Source organism: Solea senegalensis, linkage group LG2, assembly GCF_019176455.1.
Source record: "Solea senegalensis isolate Sse05_10M linkage group LG2, IFAPA_SoseM_1, whole genome shotgun sequence".
NCBI classification, from domain to species: Eukaryota; Metazoa; Chordata; class Actinopteri; order Pleuronectiformes; family Soleidae; genus Solea; species Solea senegalensis.
In genome coordinates this window covers 7,267,265-7,289,954 of record NC_058022.1, presented here as the reverse complement: position 1 = coordinate 7,289,954, position 22,690 = coordinate 7,267,265, and the positions used below count along the sequence as shown (strand labels likewise).

At 40.7% G+C, this 22,690-nt stretch overlaps 2 protein-coding genes across 2 annotated transcripts; one reads left to right on the top strand and one right to left on the bottom strand.

Annotated features, from left to right (window-relative positions):
• The first annotated feature begins 1,214 nt into the window (after positions 1–1,214).
• Positions 1,215–12,369, top strand: LOC122759778 (lactase-phlorizin hydrolase-like). Its single transcript, XM_044014811.1, has 17 exons — positions 1,215–1,887; positions 2,704–2,774; positions 3,495–3,572; positions 3,660–3,753; positions 5,408–5,492; positions 5,581–6,253; positions 6,342–6,990; positions 7,180–8,733; positions 8,843–9,111; positions 9,206–9,496; positions 9,588–9,786; positions 9,946–10,148; positions 10,262–10,368; positions 10,464–10,595; positions 10,684–10,907; positions 11,016–11,252; positions 11,694–12,369. The coding sequence occupies exons 1-17, from the start codon at positions 1,281–1,283 to the stop codon at positions 11,963–11,965; spliced, it is 5,745 nt and encodes a 1,914-aa protein (XP_043870746.1). The 5' UTR covers positions 1,215–1,280; the 3' UTR covers positions 11,966–12,369.
• A 1,111-nt stretch (positions 12,370–13,480) lies between these two features.
• gjc4b (gap junction protein gamma 4b) lies at positions 13,481–22,237 on the bottom strand. Its single transcript, XM_044014815.1, has 3 exons — positions 22,032–22,237; positions 14,587–15,766; positions 13,481–14,474 (listed from the first exon to the last, which is right to left on the bottom strand). Exons 2-3 carry the CDS (start codon positions 15,731–15,733, stop codon positions 14,461–14,463), a joined length of 1,161 nt encoding a protein of 386 aa, XP_043870750.1. The 5' UTR covers positions 15,734–15,766; positions 22,032–22,237; the 3' UTR covers positions 13,481–14,460.
• Between the last annotated feature and the right edge of the window lie 453 nt (positions 22,238–22,690).

The window sequence follows — 22,690 nt, the reverse complement described above, 5'->3', positions numbered from 1 at the left end:
GGGAAGTGATCTGTACTTTGTGTAGCTATCCATTTATAGTGGCGTCGTTTACAAGCTTGGAATTTCAGTCCAACACGTTTCATAACATTTGCTTGTTCTGTAAGCGGAGGTCACGATTGCCATGGTGCTTTATGATGTTTGGCACAAGTGGTCACAGCCTTGAAAGCTTCTGATAAAATGCAATGGGTCAAACAAGGAGTAGGGGGAATATATTATGGAGGGTAACAATTTACTGTGTAGAGGTCAAGAAGGAAAACGTATAGAATGTGGTTCACAAAGTATAACAATAAAATGTCCATAGTGTCAGTGTGTGGCAAAAACATACACTTTATAAAACATTCATGGATCCAACAGGATGGGATTGGAAATTCACTTCAAAGATGGGTTCACTGCATCTACCCATCTTGAAGTTGAATATACATAAATAACTTCCAAATTATCACAACTTTCTGTAAACTATCATAAAAGTTCAAATTAAATACAAAAATAAACCCTATAATTGATAGTATGTTGTGTCATCTGCACTGATGCATTGTGGGCAATGTATTGTATGCAAACTCTACTGACCTTCAGTTATCAGGAGCTGCAAGGCTTTTACAACTTTGTAGAAGTGCACAAGAGCAGTTTTCCAAGATAAAAATAACATTTATTCCTGCTTCACTGACTTTTAACTGGTTAAGAAGGTTGCGTTTCAGGCTCGCCAGGAATTGTCAATACCATGTTGTAACTGATTTGACAATTCTTACTTCACTTTAAACACATTTTAAAGAGCACCCCAAAAATACATTTTCACTATCACTGATTTAATTTAGAAAACTAATGCAGACAAAACACTTATACTTAACATATATATTTATATCAAAACAAAAAGCAAAATTTCCACCCCTGACGATACCATGCTTCATTGCTACCATGCCAATGATGAATAGCAGTCATATATTGTACTTGATGTGGTCTTAAAAAAGAAATATACTCTTTGAATAGACTTAAATTAGCTTAACTTGGTCAGTCAGACATTGGCCAGAGTTTTCTCTCACCTGTACAGACACCATTAAAGGAAATCATCCTATCGCAGCATGTGTCATTTTCACAATTGAGAACATGCGTGAGTCCAGAGTCTTTCCGATTATCACGCAGCGGCAGTAAAACATGGTAACTTGGACCTCTTGCACGTGATATCGATCTTAATTGTCAAGCAATGCAACGAGAGGGAAAACATTATTGCTTTAAATAGCTTGGCAATCAGTGGATAATATCAGTCCATCCTTTTCCGAGCCACAATGAAGAGCCCATTGTGGCTGCTGTGTCTGTTTGTCTTGTGTCTGCGTGAGTGTTGGAGCAACGGGGAGAATGGACAGGACTTCATGCTTCTTGCCGGGCCTCTAACAATGCAGTTCAGCACAGACGGTGGCGTGAATGATGCCCTTTATGACTGCAGTCACCCCATACCTCCTCGCTTTCGACAGTACTTCGAGTACCTGACAAGCAGAGGGGTGACTCACTTCAAAGTGCCGCTGTCATGGGCTCAACTGTTACCTACAGGCCGTCCTGACCAGCCCCAGCAGAGCGTAGTGACCTGTTACCGGAGCCTGCTCAAACAGCTGCTTCACGTGGGCCTTCAGCCTCTGGTTGTTCTTCATGGCTCCACTGTGCCTGAGGCTCTGAGGTCAAGGTATGGAGGCTGGGAGAGCCAGGAGCTGGTCAACAGGTTTCAACAGTATGCAGAGTTTGCCTTCCAGGAGTTTGGAGGTCTGGCACACTCGTGGGTGACACTGAGCGACCTGGGTGATGTTTGGCGTGAGTTAGAGTCTAAAGTTTCTCCCAAGCAAAACTTCCTCCAGCTCAACAGGGAAATCTACCGGGTCTATCATCAGTTGCATGAAGCAGGTGAGTCAAAACAATAGTGATTTACTTATGTAGTTAATGTTTTCACATTAACACAATTTTAAGCTACGATGTAATGATATTATCCAACATAGAGACTTCGTCAATCTTTCATTTTTAATTTGACTTACTTATCATATTTCCTGCTGATTTATCTGTATTTTATTAGTATATGTATCTGTTTAAATTATTATTTATTATACTTCTCACATATTATAGATTCTGGCCTTAATGTTTTAGTTGTATATACACTGAGGTGTGTAAATGTGTTAATGTCTGTAAAAATGTCAAAATGTTCACTAGCATGGTGATACAAGCAGATAAAAATACATAATCCCTTGATCCCAGTATTAAAGAGAAACTGTCCCTATTTTAATACAATAAAATTGTTTTTAATTTTACCTATAAAGTAGAAATTAAAGAATTCACTATTTAGACCCACTGAATAGACAAAGAAAAAATATTTACCTGATATTAGTGTTTCAGTATTTCTATGCATTTAAATACTTGTGAAAAAAGTATATTTTTTTTTAGTTTTAGGTTTCCTTGAAAAGAACCGTAGAATAATATGTATATGTAATTAAGTATTTAGTGTTTTTGTATTATGCTTTTTATTAATGTTCCATTTCCTTTTCAAAGTTCCTTGAAAATTCTTATCGATGACTTTATTGGCTCAGATCAGATTACAGATTTTAAGGCTATGTCAATAATCAGTCCATGTGAGCATGATTACAAGAACGCTGTGATATCCAGTATCTGTTCACATACAGTTGTTCAATTACATTGTTAAGCACTTTTTTGCCACCTGATTGTTCACAGGGGGACGTTTGTCACTTGGTCTGAAAGCTCAGGATTTGGGCATCATCCCTCAGATTAAAGACTCAACGACAGTAAGTTAACACGTTCAACTTTTCTGACATCAGACAGTACAAAAAAATAATCATTTGACAATAATATGTAAGCATTTTGTGGAGGTGAAGTCAATCAATCACAATAGACTGAATTTTATATTTAAACAATAAACTTGAGTACTGTCAGAAAAGAGAATCCCTTTTATAAAGAACTCAGACTCAAAGCATGGGCAGCACCCCACTGGTGGACTGTGGAAGTAAAGCAAGTGGACAGTAAATTGTAAAGTATTAAAATATTTTCTCATTTTAATGATATATTCCATGTTTACTTACACATGATTCATTTACCACTACTACTAATAATAATACTAAACACAATGGCCAAAATGGTAATCACAAATATTTTACACAAAATATTGAAATCATGAATATTTATAATGATTATTCATTGGTATCTGTTAACTTCAATGTTGTGCTAGTTTCTTGCTAATGTAGAAATTTGGGCATGGGCTTGTGAAGTTTTGATTTTTTGGCCCTGGAGTTTGAGAAGTTCTGCTGTAGACAGTCAAACTGCAGGGAGAATGCCAATGAAACTGTAAAACAGCCCTGCTGGTGATACACAGTATCTAAAAAAAAAAAAAAAAGCTTCCCGAGTTACTATTAAATGTGTTTCCTTAACATGTTTGGAAATACAAGTCACAGACTCGGGATCCAGAGTGTGACAGCGTAATTGTTCACTATCTCCCTTCTTTGTGACAGATGGATTTCCTTTCAGTACACACTGAATATCACTGTGCCTCCACTGCAGACTTTACAAATGATCTGAGGAACATACAGGTACCAGAAAACATTTACGAGGTGTTGAGATTCACATTGTGTTTCACGTTTGCACGACAACCACATGCATGTAATGTCATGTTGTAGATGTACAGTGGGAACTTGCCGATCCTCATCTACGAGATGACTGCTCCCGATTGCCCTTACGGTGACTTCAAGCTCCTCGGCAAGATCCTGCAAGGTGAGGACATTACACTTCACTTTATCTTAAATGTATAACATACACATAGTTGAAACCAAAAACACATTATCTTTAAAAAGAATATAATACAGTACTTAACTGCCAATTATGTGTAAAAACAAACAATGAATAATCTGTTATTACTACAGCCTCTTTCTCCAAGCAAACTCAGAGACAAATTAATCTTTTTTAATATTTTGTACCACTAAACAGTTGTGTGCATGCTGTCCAAACAATGGACACACATGCATAGGCTTTAAGGTTTAAAATGTGTTGCAATAAAGACAACTTTTAAAACAATCACATCAAGATAGTCATCAAAACTGTTTAGCTAGTGTGTTTCAATAATAAAATAAGATAACAACTTAAACTTACCAAGGCTGGCATGCTGTAAACCGTCGTATCATAAACATTTACAGTGCAATAGTCATAAAAGTTTATTTTCTTGGGAGTGTTGTCATATGGCAGTGACACAGTGTGTGGAACCCTATTGAAACTGTAAGAGTGATTAGGATGACTATGTTACTGAAAATTTTTACAACAACGCCTCCTGGTGGTGGGAGAAAATACTACAAAAACAAACTGTTAGAACTTACATTATGACACATTTATTTAAAGGTGTATTTATTTATTTAATGTTGGCCCTTTCGGTCCTCCATAAAGTTAAGATAATTAAGATAACTTGACAAAAGTTACTCACCATTCTGGACGGGCCACCAATCGAACACGCCATCCTGGAGCGCCTTGGTGCGTTTTTTGTACAGAAGCTGATGCACGCGACCACCTTTTCGGCGTCTGACGTCACGCCGCGGTAGTTCTCTTTTTTTCCCCTCTTCTTTTTTTAAAGGTTCCCTCGTTCTTTTTTGAGCATTGCCGCCACAAGTTCCCTCCCCCCGGAACAGTTTAAGTAGTTAAGCAGCGACACTTTGTTCACGTCTTTTTTTTCGTTCCACGGCTCGTGCAGCTTCTCGTCAAAGTAACATCACGGAACTGTTGGTTGAAGGGAGATTAAATAAGAAGAGGGACAGGAGGAAGCAATCAGCGGTCATCAGCTGACTGAAAAACACCTGCGCAAAGACGAGCAGGTGTGTGTGGTGTCACCAATCAATCAGTCTCTGTGCGCGTCTTCTTCTTCTCTGAGGTTTTATGGCGGTTGGCAAACAACGATTTTGTGCATTACCGCCACCATCTGTTATGGAGTGTGGATCGAAATGTTGATCAAACCGAACTATTACTTAAAAGTAAAAAATAATAATGGAGCCGAGATAAGGGCGTTTATACTGGGAACGTAGATATGAACGGTGTTGACGCCAACAGCGTCTCACTTTTTATTACTTTTTGTTACATGTCAACAACCCTTTTCCCGTCAACAACAACCACGCCACTTCCGGTCTACCCTTCACAATAATACACATCAAGTATGAAAAACAATACCTAACAAGCTATATAAGAGCTGCTATAATAAAAAAATACGTTACAATAAAATAAATAATAATTATTTGTATATATATATATATACGTATGTATATAACAGACAAGGAACTATGGGCTGCCTGAATTAGGTTTTAACTAGATAAAGTACAGAAGTAAAAAAGTAAAATAATTGTGTACAATATGAATGTAATGTAAAGTAACTGTTGTTTGCACCTCTCAGTCCTGAACAACAATAACCTGAACATTGTGGGATTTGACATGAGGGACGTGCTAGGTACACTGGACATGCAGGATGCTGGAGTCAGGTAAGAATGTCTTGTTAAAATATAACTATTCACTGTCTCCACTTTTATTTATGCTGGCTCATGATCCTTTTGTCTTCAAAACTGACAGCATTCCAGATTATACAGGGACGATAGAGTCCAGGAACACTTATCAGACTGTGTGGGATACATTCAAGGCCCAGCTTACAACACAGAGAGACAGTTTCCTGAATGAATCCTTCCCTGCTGACTTCCAGTGGGCCACCTCCAGTGAATCCTTCAAGGTTGAAGGTGGCTGGTCAGAAGGTGGAAAAGGGGAAACCATCTGGGACCGCTTTGGCCACCAAGACATGGCCTTTGCAAATCAGACAGCTGATCTAGCCTGTGACAGTTTCCACAAGGTGGATTATGATGTCTACCTCCTGCGAGGTCTTCATGTCACCACCTACCAGTTTTCCATCTCCTGGGCTCGTATTTTCCCTTCAGGCCACCGAAGCAGCCAATCAGAGAAAGGGGCTCTCTACTATGACAAGTTGATCAATGCACTCATTGACTCTGGCATACAGCCTGTTGTCACTCTCTTCCACTGGGATCTGCCACAGGCACTGCAGGATCACGGTGGATGGACCAACACCTCCATTGTTGAAGCTTTCAAGGACTATGCAGACTTCTGCTTCTCCAGGTTTGGAGACAAGGTCAAGACCTGGAACACATTCAGTAGCCCCTGGGTGGTGAGCCATGCTGGGTACGGCACTGGTGAGCATCCTCCTGGAATAAAGGACTATGTGGTTGCATCCTATCAGGTGAGCATTAAATTATAATCATAATCTGCATCTATGCTAAAATATATCCTTATTATACATTTACCTTACACTATTTTCATCTTTGCAGGCCACTCACAATATACTGAAGTCCCATGCTGAGACTTGGCATGTCTACAATGACAAATACAGGGCAAAACAAGGAGGAAAAGTGGGCATAGCTTTGAATTCTGACTGGGCAGAGCCCAAAGACCCCTCCAGCCCTGAAGACATAGCAGCTGCAGATCGTTACCTGCAGTTCATGTTGGGCTGGTTTGCACATCCCATATTTGTAGATGGAGATTATCCTGCAACACTGAAGGCCCAAATTGAAGAGAAAAGAAAAGAGTGTCCCCTCTCTGAGCCGGCAAGGCTTCCAGTTTTCACCCCTGAAGAGAAAAAGAGGATACGTGGAACAGCAGACTTTTTAGGTTTAAACCACTATACGTCCAGGCTGGTCAACAACAGTGATGGTGGCTGCACCCCTGGTCCTCAGGCGGTTGGTGACTTCCAGGCACATGTGGATCCATCATGGTCCTCTACAGCTTCTGACTGGATATATTCTGCACCCTGGGGTCTCCGAAGGCTCCTGAACTACATTTCCAAAGAATATCTAAATGTTACCAAAGTGCCTGTTCATATAACTGGGAATGGGATGCCAACCGATTACAAAGGGGACACACTCAAGGACACGAGCAGAATAGACTACATGAGGAGTTACATCAATGAGGCCCTGAAAGGTATGCTGATGATTGTTCTAAGACTGGATTTTATTTTGTTAATATTTTACAGACACCACTTGCAAAAATCATGGGATAATTAAATCTCTTCAATTATAATTTTAATTGTTTGATGATTTCAACCATACGTCTATGAACTCTACCAAGACCTGTTTAAAATTATGTTTTCTGTGTTTATGATCTCAACAGCTATACATCTGGATGGAGTAAATGTGCAGCGGTTTACTGTTCAGTCACTAATGGATGGTTTTGAGGGCCCACAAGGCTACAGTGAACGGTTTGGACTTCACCATGTCAACTTTGACCTGTCTGACAGACCCAGGACTCCAAAGCAGTCTGCCTATTTTTACTCTGAGGTTATTGAAAAGAACGGTTTTGCTTCCAAAAAACAGTTGGTTCATGTAAGAGAAGTGAACAACATGCAACCACATAGAGTTTCCCCAATGCCACCTTCCACAGTCCCATCTCAAGCCAAGGATGTCTGGAGGAAATTCTCGAGCCAAAGTAATTTTCAGAGAAAACTTTACCACTATGGTACTTTCCCTCATGGCTTCAGTTGGGGAGTATCATCATCAGCTTACCAGATTGAAGGTGGCTGGAATGCTGATGGAAAGGGGCCCAGTGTTTGGGATACATTCACCCAAAAACCTGGCAGTATTCCTGGTAATCCCACTGGTGATGTAGCCTGTGACAGCTACCACAGACTTGATGAAGACCTCTACATGCTGCGAGCTCTGAGGGCAAAGTCATACAGATTCTCTTTGTCCTGGTCCAGGATCTTTCCTGATGGTCGGCGGACCTCCATGAACCAGAAAGGTGTCGACTTCTACAACAGACTCATTGATGGTCTCTTAGCATATAATATCACCCCCATGGTGACACTCTATCACTGGGACCTCCCTCAAGCTCTGCAGACCATCAAAGGTTGGGACAACACAGAAATGATTGACATTTTTAATGACTTTTGTGATTTCTGCTTTGCCACATTTGGGAACAGAGTGAAATTCTGGATGACCTTCAACCAGCCTTACACAATTGCATGGTCGGGATATGGACTTGGACAGATCCCACCAAATGTTAAAAGTCCAGCAATTGCGCCATACAGAGTTGCACACAACTTGATTAAAGCTCATGCTAAGGCCTACCATACATATGATGATAAGTACCGCAAATCCCAAGGTGGTCTAGTATCCATTGCTCTCAATGCTGACTGGATTGAACCTAAAGATGTTAACGTTCCCAGAGAGGTGGAGGCAGCTGATCGTGCGCTGCAGTTCCAACTTGGCTGGTTTGCTCACCCTATTTTCAAGAACGGTGACTATCCTGATGCAATGAAGTGGCAAGTTGGGAACAAAAGTGAACTTCAGGGCCTTTCGGGATCAAGACTTCCTTCCTTCACTGATGAAGAGAAGAGTTTTATCAGGGGAACTGCTGACATGTTCTGCATAAACCACTACACAACAAAGATTTCAAGCCATGCTACTCTCAGGCTTACACCACAATCTTATGAATATGACAAGGATGTGTCAGAAGCAGAGGAAGGTGATTCACCCACTACAGCCATCAGTAACCAGAGAGCTGTCGCATGGGGCTTGAGAAGACTCCTCAACTGGATCAAAGAGGAGTATGGGGGGCCAGACATTTATATTACTGAGAATGGTGTATCTACAGATTCAAAAACCACTTGGGATGATTCTACTAGAGTATTCTATTTCAAGACCTATATTGATGAGGCTCTCAAAGGTGAATTGACATCAAATGGTTTCTTAAGTGCATAATTGATGATTGTCATGACTGTTGATGGTATTTAGGGCCATTCATTTGTGCATGTGTGTGTATATTTTGAAAACAGCCCATGACCTTGATGGTGTGAAGGTGAAAGGCTACGTGGCTACATCCCTCATGGATTCCTTTGAGTGGCTTCATGGGTACAAAGTTGGATTTGGGTTGCACCATGTGGACTTCACCAACCCAAACCGACCAAGGACACCCAAGTACTCAGCTCATTACTACTATCAAGTCATGAGGGACAATGGTTTCCCCACACCAGATGATGAAAAAATGCTTTACGGTCATTTCCGTAAGAATTTCATTTGGAGTACTGCAACAGCATCATACCAGGTAATTGGACACAGTCCCATTGTTAATACGTGATCATGGAGGTGCACTCACATACCTCACACTGTGTTTGTCTGCTCAAATCTTCTCTCTACAGATTGAAGGGGGATGGAGAGAAGATGGGAAAGGTCTCAGCATCTGGGACAAGTTTGCTCACACTCCTCTCAGAGTGTTCAATGATGATGACGGGGACATAGCATGTGACAGTTATCATAAAGTAGAGGAGGATGTTGCCATGTTGAAGCAACTTAAAGTGACCCACTATCGTTTCTCCATATCCTGGTCGAGGGTGCTTCCTGATGGCACCACCAAGCACATCAATGAGGCTGGCCTCAACTATTACCACAGATTGGTGGATGCACTACTTGCTGAAAACATCCAACCTCACGTATGCAGATTTCTTGCCAGCATGTCAAAAACAAATTTGCACTAGAAATAAAAAAAAAATCCTAAACCATCTGCTTTTCTATTGTTATCAGATCACTCTCTACCACTGGGACCTTCCACAAGCTCTGCAGGATATTGGTGGCTGGGAGAATGACACCATTATTGCCAAATTCAGAGACTATGCTGATGTCATCTTTGGCAGGCTTGGTCCTAAAGTTAAATTTTGGATAACTATTAATGAGCCATACAATATAGCCAATGTAGGCCACGGCTATGGAGCAGCTGCCCCAGGTATGATCTCCATTTTCCAATTTACATTTGTTTCACATTTACCATGTTATTGTCCTGTTTTTGGTGCAAATTAAAATCTCTTTAAGTAAACTCAAATTGTGTGTTAGACCTTAAGCTAAACAAACCTACAAATGCGGCTTTTACTCTGTGTGTGTCCAGGCATCAGTTTCCGACCAGGAACTGCTCCCTATAATGTGGGCCACAACCTGATTAAAGCCCATGCCGAGGCCTGGCACCTCTACAATGACAAGTACCGAGCCACACAGAAAGGAATTATCTCTATCACAATCAACTCTGACTGGTCAGAACCCAGAAACCCCTACAAGCAGGAGGATGTAGATGCTGCAAGACGTGTAGTGCAGGTAAAGGTTTTGAAAATAGGAACTCTGACAAAATTTCTACATTTTACTGCAGGTATGTGCATTCATGTCAACATTTATTGTGTGAAATAGCTATCGTGTCTCTCTTTGTGCAGTTCTATATTGGCTGGTTTGCCCATCCCATATTTAATGGAGACTACAGCCCCACAATGAAGACAATCATTCGGGAGCGAAGTTTAGCTGCTGGTCTGGCAAAATCTCGGTATTAACAAATGGACCTGTTCAATTCTGAAATCATGATGTGATATACTGTATATAGGCAGGATCCTTTGAACTATTTCACTTTGTTTTCTCTAGGCTGCCTGAGTTTTCTCCTGAAGAGATTAAGAGAATTAAGGGTACCCATGATTATTTTGCGTTCAACCATTACACCACAGTTCTAGCCTTCCCCGTGGATTACAAAAATCTCCAGCACTATGACGCAGATCGGTGCGTAAGTACACAAGTGTCCAGTGTGTGCTATATATACTACAGTATGAGAGACAGTAAACCATTGAACTGATTTCAATCTTCACAGTGGTGCAGGGACAGTTGCTGATCGTACGTGGCTGGATTCGGGCTCAGGGTGGCTGAAGGTCTCACCGTTTGGATTCCGCAGGATTTTGAACTTTATAAAGCAGGAGTATGGAAATCCACCTATTATCATCACTGAGAATGGCGTCTCGGAGCGAGGGCCTGTTGACCTAAATGATATCCACAGGAGCCATTTCTATGAAAAATATATCAACCAGGTGCTAAAAGGTATCGTACTACAACTTTCATGAGGATGACGTCAGGCAGAGGGAAACATTTACCAACAATTTTTACTGTTCACTTTATAAAGGTGTTCATTTTCACCTTTACTTACAGCCTACTTGCTAGATGGTGTGGATATCCGTGGTTACACAGCATGGTCACTGATGGACAACCTAGAATGGGCGACTGGCTATGAAGACAGATTTGGCCTTTTCTATGTCAACCGATCGGACCCTAAACTTCCCAGAGTGCCCAAGTCCTCTGTTAAACTCTACTCCACCATCATCACATGCAACGGATACCCTGACCCCACCTCAGGACCCCATGAGTGTATGAACCCTGTGCCTGAAGGTAAAGATGTAGAATTGCCAAGTTTTGATGAGTTAATGAATTAGTGCACCTCTAAAATTATGAATTACATATAAATTACCTACAGTACAGTACATATGTGAATGTTTACTGTGAAGGTCAAGGACTAAATAAATTGACAGTTTTAGAGTGTAGGCAAGTAGTATTAATAACTTCCTCAGGAACTGGTGTTGTGTCATGCCAGCATATTAAACAAGTGATATAATTTGTATTGATTATATTGTGTGATCATTATTTATTTATAAGAGGTGCTGGAAAAACATGAGCAGCAGAGATCTAGTCAACTGAAACATTCAAGTTTAATTGATGGTAGAAGAGGTTAGAACTGAACATTTTGTGGTGTGGAAGATTTGCCTGTTATGTGGATGAACATATGGGGTTGAGATTTATTTAAAATAATTGTGATATTCTTGGTGTCTGCAGGAACTAGTGCACCTGTGTCTATGGAAACGAGTACAACAGTGTCTATGGAAACGAGTACAACAGTGTCTATGGAAACGAGTACAACAGTGTCTATGGAAACGAGTGCAGGAACGATTGCGCCGATCACTGACAACACGGTGAAATTCCTGGGAATGACTCTTACGACCAGTGATGCTGAGATTGGACTTAACACAACCTTTGCTCTACTGGTTGTTTCAGTGTTTGTCGCTATTGGTTCATTAATTGGTATCTGCATGTTGAAACGTAAATGAAAGAAAAGCTTGTCTGTAGAAAGTATGAAGATGGAAAATAGGTTTTTAACGGTAATCCTGCAGAAGATTTAGAAGCTGATTTTGTTGTTATCAAAAAGGTGCAACTTCATATGATTATTTAAGTTTGTTTAAGGCTTTAAAAACTATTTAAATCCTGTCCTAAGAGCGCAATAAAACAAATGTCTTTTATTTTTGCTTTTATCCAACACATCCATTATGTTACTGTTGCTGATTATGATTATACATTTACAGTTTTCACATGATCTACATGATGTAATATTTCACAAACTGATCCTAAACGACACTCAATCTTCTAAGATGCATCTGTGAAGTTGTTTATAAAAAACTTTTCTTCCTGTATTCAAGTATTGCACATATATGTAAGATAATAAATAATTTTAAGAGAACCTTGCTTAAGCATCAGCTAAACACGTCTTTAAATTTTTTATATGCATTTACAATATGGAAGGGTTTCTTTCTAGGCACAATAACATGGAAACCAAAAGACAGTCAACAACTGCGATGCCTGAAGGAAAGACTCAGTTTGACTACCAGCTAAGTTTTTACCAAAATATCATCTATTTCCTCTGGGCCTTGTAATTTAAGGATGTTTGTGATTTGCTTTAAACTTAAGAGATCTTTAAGAAAATCACAACCGACTATTATTTGAACTTTCATTGAGAAACTAAAGATAATTCAAGATTCAAGATTCCTTTATCGTCATTCCAACACACATAAAACATTAGGTCAGAATGAATTTTCAGTCTTTCCAGAACCCATAAAGCTGGAAAGCAACTTGCAGAAGTGAAACATTGGTTAATTTTTACACAATGATGGCAGTTGACTGTTTTTTATTACCAGTTTGTAAAAGTGTGTTAATTTTGTTACGGTAGAAAGATTGTTTCACCTATCTGGGGTTGAAGGGGATAGCTATGGATGCAGTTAACTGATGCTTTGCCGCGTAAGAATCAGATCAATCCACTACAAGCCAGTGAAAATTCAAATGTAATGCAAGCATACGTTTTGAGCGAAAAAGACACATTTGAAAACAGTTTTTTTGATGAAAAAAATTTATTTAAAAAAAAACTACCACAAAAGTACTATCAATACAAAACGTATAAAAAGTACAAAAAGCATTGCTCAAAAATAACTTGAGATGACAACATTTGAGTTGGCACTGTGAGTATGACTCAGGATACAAAAGATGGCATCTTAGGAGAGCGCATTCAAGCAGTTGAATTCACATTGAAATGATCGTTTACGACCCTTTAGCGAGACTCTGGAGCAGTCGTAACACTAGTCCAAAAATAAATCAGCACTTCTCAGGCATAGTCACATATCACAGTGTTATCCCTTACTTACCAGATACATTGAAATCTGGATCCATACAACAAAAAATAATCAAGAAATATCTGCTGGTCAAAGACGACGTGAAGCTAGTAAAATTAAACTGTGTGTGTTTGAACAATGAAAAACTGCTGCAGTGGAACATGAACCATCTTGAGTGCACTGGTCCTTCAAATGAATTATACTTTGATAGCCAAGACAGCCGTGAATGTAAGAGTTTGAAGAAAGAAAAAAAATAATAACGGCCACAGTAACGGGAGCCTCTTTTTCAATACCACAATGTTCTAAACTAATACAAAAATAAAGAATATCAAATACGAGGTTCAAACAATACAAGACAATATCAAGAGTTACATGTTTTTTTTTTCAAGCATTACCCAGGTTTGTTTATTCCTTTGGACAAAGGCACCCCCAGTGTGTTCCAGTTACTGTACCAGGAACCAGCTGACGTTTCAAACGCTGACTGGTGCCGTACCAACATTGAGGATGGGGGGGAGAAAAAAAGAGAGACACACTTTAAAGAAACCTTTGTATGAACACCTCAAAGTCTTCATCAGCATGACAAACATCCAGTACCTTTGTTTAATGAGTGGCGCCTTAAACTTTGACCTTTTTTGCATTGACAGGCACACATCGTTTCACTTCCTCCCAAAATAAAAAGATTCATCTCTTACAGTTTAAACATGTTTTACACTACAACTGGCTTGGCCTTATGAAAATGCGTTCCAGTTTAGCTCTAAGGCAAACTTGAGATGCACTCACTGTGAACTTCCAACAGAGAACAAACTTTTTTTTTTTTTAAAAAACAAACAAACTAACAGCTCAAAGTCTCAGAACAACAAATAAAATATAATAAAAGGAGAAGCTGCCCTGAGGGAGAAGTTAACCTTAACCGTTCTTGTTGCTCAACCGTAGATTAATAAGCACTTTGGATCTACAGACAGGCTGGTGTCTCGAGTTTTGCTTGGTCGAGACGACCGTTCTCCTCCACGCTTGACCACGGCCGGTCCTAACACTGGAAGGCTTGAGCTGACTTCATCCACCTCAAGCACAATCATGACTACACATACATACACGCACGCACGCACACGCCTGTTTCGATTCCTGTACGAGCACTTGCTGTTGTAAAGAGTTCAGCTGATGACATCCTACGCACGGAGACCTGTGAACAGAGAGACGGTTTCAAAATCAAGTTGAGCATTTTGAATTGCATATTAAAAAGATAAAAGCCAATGAAAGAATGACTCCATGATATAACAGGGTTCAAATCTCACCTTTATCACATGTGCTGCTCTGCTTCTCCTGGGCAAAATTTAGTCTGTTCTGCTCGACTGCGGTGCCGTTGGACTCCGGACTGCTGCTGCGTGACGGGCTGTTCTCCTCATTTTGGTAGGCCAGGTCCAGATGTTGCTGGGCCAGTTTTAAGTGTCTGCGCAGCCTCTCCAGCTCCCGCGATGAGGCTTCATCCCCAAATGACTCACGGCCTGAGTCTCCCAGGTTGTCCCTGAAGCCCATTTTTCCTGTTGGGTCCTTCTTTAAAGCCGTGTGGTAGCCCGGAGGCGCAGAGGGCTGGCGGGAGATGGACGACCTCTGGCTGGCCAGAGCTGGGTGACGAGGGGTGGGAGGCCGAGACCGCGGACCGCAGAAGCAGTCGCGAATGCCACTAATGCCGAGGTGGAGGATCTCCAGCATGGTGAAGAGCAGACACAAGGCGCTGACGGCGTACATGATGAGTAGGAAGATCGTTTTCTCTGTGGGACGTGACACGAAGCAATCGACGGTGTGCGGGCAGGGCGAGCGAGTGCATACGTAGGACGGCGCCACTTCTAATCCATAAAGGATGTATTGTCCAAATAGAAACGAGACCTCAAAGATGGCACGCGAAAACAGCTGAAACACGTAGACCTTCATGAGGCCATCTCTTTTGATGCGGCGGCGTCCATCGTGCTTTTTGCTGGGTTTCTCAACAACTTCCTTATCCTTTTCTGGCTCAATCTCCTCCAGGATCATGGGGTCCTCCTCCCCATTGTCCTCGGCTTCCTCGTAGTCCCGGTTGGCACCACGGCTCACGATCGGCATCCTCCTCCTGTTCCGGGGCCGGTAGTCGTCGTCCTCCATTCGGGCGATCTTGTGCATAGCAAAACCAAGGTACATGATGGTGGGGGTGGTGATCATAATCACCTGGAAGACCCAGAAACGAATGTGCGAGAGCGGCGCAAACGCATCGTAGCACACGTTCTCGCAACCAGGTTGCTGTGTGTTACACACAAATTTACTCTGTTCATCGTAGTAGATCGACTCGCCCCCGACCGCCGTCAGCACGATGCGGAAGACGATGAGGAGAGTGAGCCATATTTTTCCCACGAAGGTGGAGTGATTGGAGATCTCATCCAGCAGACGCGTGAGGAAGCTCCAGCTCATCTTGCTTGGGGAATAGGAGAGAACCTCTCAAACCTACAGGAAAGAAAAAAACATAAATGTGTCAGGTGTTGTTTTTGTGCATACTAGGGCTGCAACAACTTATTAATTAATCAAAGTAATCGTCAAAAGTTTTCACATTCAATTTGTGATTTTTTCTTTAAATTTCTTAGAGCTCTCATGTGTTCTGCTTTTTATAAAAAGACATTATTAAAACATAATGTTTACTTTATACAGCTGGTCTTTGGCAATTAAGTCAAGTGATACATCAATAAAATGTAGATCAGTCCTCATCTAGAAACAATATAACATTTAAACCCCCTCCCTTCCCCTACACTCCTATATTATGTTATTACACCAGAGCACCACAAGGTGGAGCAGCTGCACCACTAATACCAAGAGACAATTCAGAATTTGGGGGCCTATGACAGGGCACTTTGATGAGAGGCAGATGCCAGAAAAGGTTTCAAGAGTCAGTCAACTAGAACACAGGCACAACTTCACTCCTGAGAATACTTTCTACCAAGACCGTAAACGCAGAGCAACATGAGGCAAGAGATTCTAACAAAGACACCAAATATAGAAATACTAACACTAAAACATGATTGTCTCTATGCGACCAAGCATCAACAAATGACAGTCCCAAAATCATATCAAATTAATTGACACCTACTGAAGCTGAAATGTACATAATTGTGAACATTGGGAACTAGAAATTGAAGATTTGCACATTTACCAAGAACATTCAGTTGGGACAGCAGAGTGATCATGCCTTTATCTCTTCTCTGCAATCTTATTCAATTCAAAATGTGCAAAGGATGAAATATTTCAAAAACTATACTGACAAATGAAGGACATAGTGACTTGCCTGTGTAAACATAGAGCAGTGAAGTGAAAATCCCCCAATTATAAAACCAACCCTAAACCAACAATTTTCAGTGTTGACATTCAAAGTTATTACAAAGCTCACAAAACTGTGTGCATAATCATTTTTGGCTTCTCTTTCAGGTCCGATCATCTGCCTCATCTTGACCAGTCTCGTGTCCTTGTGCACAAAGATCTACTCTAAAACTAATAAGCTCAAAATTCAAATGGATTAAAGACAGCAAAAGTGACTTAAAACTGACCCACTGTCAAATCCAGCAAAGCAATGCTTCATAAAAACTGTTTGCATTGGGCAACTCCGAGAGTCAATGGGAGCACTGTAAGTGCACAACTGACGTCAAAACTATCCTTTGATACAAAGGTTTAGAATGGCACACAAAAGTCTCCGTTGTGCTGCAGCACTTCAGGTAATATTAACAATCTGATGAATGAGCTGCTTTCAAAGAGACTTGGAAAAACAGCTCACCTTTACCTTGACTCAAGTCAGTCAGACTCCCTCAGCTTTATTATCCACATGGAAACAGAACTTTACTTATACAATCCTTTTCTTTCACATTTAACAAAATCCCCCAATATGAGACTAAATGCCGTATTATGTACGCCAGAGGCCTGTATGTGGTGCTGTAAAGTTTGAACAGAAATGCATTGAAACCAAAAGGAGACATGCAAGATTAGGACGAAGACGGTGTACGCAAGAGCAAGAGACATTGGGCTATGACACAATTTCTGTTGTGCACTAGTTGTATACATAAAAATGCAATGGCGGCCTTTAGATCTTTCCACTGTAGGACCCGCTTATTCTCCTTAACTCATTCTCATGTAGTTCACACTTAAAGAAAACAGTATACACACCCCATTAAAGCAGCTAGCAGTGAAGCTAATTTCAACATGTTATCTCTCACAAATGTCTCCATCATAGTCATCTATTTTTATTCACTAGTAATTATTATGTTGTCTTCCTTGGTGCGGTTTCTGCAGAGTCGCCTTTGTGGAGCTAAATTCACAGTTACATCTTAACATAGTTCACACACATCTTTAGAGGCAGCATGAAGTTAAAAACGTGACAGAACCCTCGGCTCAGTATAAGCGCTTGATATTGGGCTGAAAATTCATGTGGGCATATTTTTACCACTCAATTATAGACTGGAAATCAAAAGATTTATGAGCTACTGCCTTCATTCTGGGTTTATGGTTTGGAGACGCCCTAACTTCTGTCCAAGGGACACCCATGTCCACAGGAAAAGTGCTCAGCAAGTGTGTGTCAGATTTGCTTTAAAAAAAACAAAAAAAAACAAGAAAATAAAAAGCAGTAACCTCTGCACAGAGACAGCAAACCAGACCCTCTGAGAAAGCCAATTTCTAAACTCTGGTTATAATTTACTGTTCTTTTGGTGGTTGTTGAAATATTGTTGACTGTCACACTGAAACTGCTGTTTTCATGCTGCTCGTTCTCACTGCATTGTGTAGCCAACCTTTTTGTAATCAAGCATATTTCCTTGAAATCAATTAAAATTAAAAGTTGCTGAACCAAATTAAAAAAAAAAAAGGAAACCATACAGGTGTTAATACTCACATTTTGTATCATCAGCTAGTTAATTACTCATTTTAAGAATGGATTAATCACCTATTAACAATTTTAGGAATGAGGTGGAGACGATGGCACGGTTTAAAAGACAGGAGGCAGAGCTGGAGGCGTCAGTAAATAAAGTAAAAGAAGCAAGGTTGAGATGGTGGAGGGAGGGCGATTATACTGGACAATGGGTGTTGAAGATGGAGCTGAAAAGAGGAAGACGCACAGGGATCATGGATGTTGTGAAGGAGGACATGAGGACAGTTTGGTGTAACACAAGAGGACACAAAGGATAGAGCAGACAATCTGTGTGGCAACTCCTAAAGGATGAAGCTGAACTGAAGTTTTTTTTTCCTTCTTTAGATAATAAATAAGTTTTGATTTTCAATTTCTCAGATATGAATATGCTATGTTTCTTTGCTTTGTGGACAAAACAAGGATTTGAGGGTTAAAAATAACTGTTTAATGATCAATCAAAAAAGTACAGATCAATCAATTGTGAAAAACTATGTACATTCATAGCAACACACGGAGCACTCTTCATGAATGAATGAATGAATAGCTTGTTGACAGCCTTAATGCAGAGTCTCTCCAAGTTAATCCACCTTAATGTGTCTCGTTACTCCAAAGCCTCAATTCCACCAAGTGGTACAGTGCAGTTCAGCTCTTTGCCCTTAGGAAGTGTTCTTGTTACAGTCAAGGGATGTCTACAGGGACAGTACAGGGGCAGATTAATTTGGTAATTTACTCAACATATGACAATGGAAACCCTGCATAATCACAAAAAAAATGTATGTCACCAATTCTCAATAATGCACCTGTGTAAACTCTGGGTCGGAGCACTTCCTGGGCTTACATTAGGTTTGTGAGAGGTACTGTTTGGATGGGAAACATGGAGATGTTTCAATATTTTAATTGTGAAAAAAGGGTTAAAAATGTAATAATAAGTTTTGTCAGCAGGTCAGCTGATCACATCTTCAGGGAGGAACTGAAACAACATCCTTATCGTTGTGAACATAGGTGTCCTTCTCAGACATTAATTATACGATTTTAAACCTATTTTGTAGATTTAGTTTTACATAAAACAGCTCAAGCTAGTCAAAAATGCACAGACCTGCTACAACAGTAAAACAACCTACCAGTTTTAATGTTGTGGCTAATTGGTGTCAACATAAAAACCAATAGTTTGTCTGCAGTGTACAGGCCAACAAACAAATCAACTTCACTTTGTTTCGTGTTATCATCAAGAAGATTGTGCGTCACCAAACCAGATGTTGCTCTGTGTCTGATCAAATACACACAAAAAAAGGGATACATTTCAGATCAACTCTGGGTGTCTCCATCTGATCCACCCTCTTAGACTACTGGTTCCTTTCCATGTCTTCCTAGCCACTGGGATATCCCATATCTCTCCGCAGCACTTCAAAGAAGCCTGCTTCCAAGTAAAGCAGCTGAGTTTCGTCAGTGAGCGAGACCCAGCAGAACAGAGAGACTTTTGTGGTCCCTCTGCACATCTGGGAGGTTATCCCTCTTATATCCCTAAGGCACTCTGAGGCCCCTGTGTGCCTGCAGAGGAAAAATTAGTCAAACCAGGGGAGTGACTCTCACTAAACGTGGTGGTGTAACTAGGAAAAATAAATGTATCCTTCCTTAACATCACCACCCACATCACCATGGAAACTGATTTCTGCAGGAGAAACAAAATAAGTCACTGGTATGATCCTGTTCAGATATGATCTGAATCTGGTCCACATCACTAAAACAAATATCCCATGACCATACATATACATACACACATACATATACATATATATATATATATATATATATATATATATATATATATATATATATATATATATATATATACATACATATACATACATATACATATACACATATATATATACACATATACATATACATATACACATACACACACTAGGCACGAGTGTGCCATTGTAAACATGACGCACACACCCTCTCTCTCTCTCTCTCAGCTGCGGTTGTTTGCTTAGTTGAACAAAGTATGGCAAACAAAAACAATGGAATGTAAGGACAAGACTGTCATGAGGCCAACAAAGAGGTGAATCTGAAACTGAACAAGTTGGCAGAGCTTTTCATTCTCAGCTGATAGTCGCCTCAGGCCAATAAGAATGAGGTGAAAGCAGGCAACTTCAGCGGCGTCCAGAAGAAAAAAAGAATGATGGACTGGATAGTTCAGGAGTTTGCCAACTCCAGAAGATGGCGGCAATGCAACACCATGAATGCAAGACGCTGTTTAACCCATGGAAGAAGAAGAAACAAAAATGTTGCTGGGGGGTTAAATCAAAATGGATTTATAAATTGATAGTGAAATATTTTGTATGGTGATATCCCTTTTTGAAGACACCAAGTATATATTTTAAATAATAGAATTTGCCTACTTCATGTACAAATACATGCAACCATGTTGTGTTATTGAAAACAAAGGGTTTTGCTACAAGCTCAAGACACTTGAGGACATTTAATACTAAATACACAGTCCAGGATTTGCACTCAGTAAAGTTGGAATATGAAGACTGAACTACAAGCTGAGACAGTCATCCACTCTCACACCTACGGTCTATCTGAAATCCAATTTGCCTAATCCCCAAATCTGTAAGTTTTTTGGAAAACCCACAAACGCACACACAGGGGGAAAATGCAAACTCCATGCAGAAAGGCTCTTGTTCCAAATGGGTCACAAACCCAGGTCTTCTCACTGCAAAGAGCTAAACACTACACCAACTGTGGGGCCCACAGACCTAATTTATTTTAATGGTTGAAACAGATGTTGACAAAGTTTGTGGCCATGGTTTCAAGTTGAAAAGGGTGTTAGAAAAAAAAAACCAATATATCATATCACTGATGTGACAATACCATAATGCAATTCCCACCCCTACTCATTTCTAAACAAAATAAATGTGTTAATTGAATCTACATCCATTGAATTCATTCATATTAATATATATATATATATATATATATATATATATATATATACATATACATACACACACACACACATACACATATATGCCAACTTTTTCCATCTCCCTCAGGCGTGACATTTTTTTTGCGATTCTATTCAATGTCTATAAAATCCCGCCTCCTGTATAAACTGAAGGGGGGAAAAAACAATGAAACACCGTCCTCGTGGCTAACGAGTCGACGTCACCGCGGTCGGGGCTCCACATGCTGCCACCTGAAACGTGTTCTCTTGTGTCTCCGTGACGAATGAAGTCAAAAAGAGAAAACAGTTAAGTCCTAAGTCATGGACAGAAAAACACATTGTGATACGACTTTCAGTTACCAGCACAGACACAGAGCAGCAGCGGCAGGAGGATGTGGGGGTTCAGCAGACGAGTGGCGGTTAAACACGGGACAAGATCCTTGCGCGTCCGTCCATCACCCAAACATCACCGTGTCAATCATTTCACACAACATTTATATAACCCTAATCTCACCGGTTGAGTTTTCACGGCGAGGGGCGACAAAAAACCTGCGCCACAGTTTGCCGAAATTTGCCCAACGAGTCCACGCACAATGCGGCCAGTTTGCGTGCAGCAATTAGCCCCTTCTCGTGCCAGCTCGTGCGCGTAATCTCAACCCAGCGTCCAAAGCCAACGTTCGGCAACGCTGCTAATGTGGGCAGGGGTACATCAATTAAAGAGTCCGTGTTAACTCAGCACCTTCCGAACACGCCACACTACCCACGGAGACGTAAAAGTTAAAACACAGGCTACAAGTTGAGCCTCAGTACCATTGTTAGCGAACGCTGCTAAAGAGCTACGCGACGCTGCCGCGTCTGTGATGTTATTTTACCTTCAGCCGTGGCGTTCTCTTCTCCTCTCGTCTTCAAGTTGTTTATTTCAGGGGCTTGTTTCCTCCTCCCGTTACTTCTTCATGAAAGGAAAGCTCTCCCGCTCTGTTATCAAGCCATCCAGGGTTTTCCTCTTTCAGCGAGGAGCCCGTTCACGTCTCCAGTTGCGTGCTACACTGCGGGGTGAGGACAAAGAATATTCCCAATTCCCCCCCTTTTCTCCTCCCAGCAGCCGGACTCCCCACCCCCTGTCTGCGAGCACTGGAGGAAAACGATCAACTGCCAGCTGCATTCCTGACGCAATCCCTGCTTCGCCTTTTCCCTCACATTTTATCTTAAAGACTGGAATCTGAAGCACCACGAGTTCCACGCAAAGCAAATAATCCACATGTCTGTGTGTGGTGGAAAATGTTCAGTTGAAAACTCTTATGTGATGGGTTCGCGAGAAACACATCTTTTCAGTGTAATAATGCCAGATATACTGCAGTAAAACAAGTTTTTGTGTGTGGTTTATTTTTAAATGAATAGTTCAGGTTGGCCAGGCTAGCCGTTATTACCAATACCTGTCAATAACAATGCTCTATTTGGTATTTGGTGCACACAAACAGCCTAGAAACTTGTCCACAGATAAAAATTAAACATTATGACTTGTACATCCAAT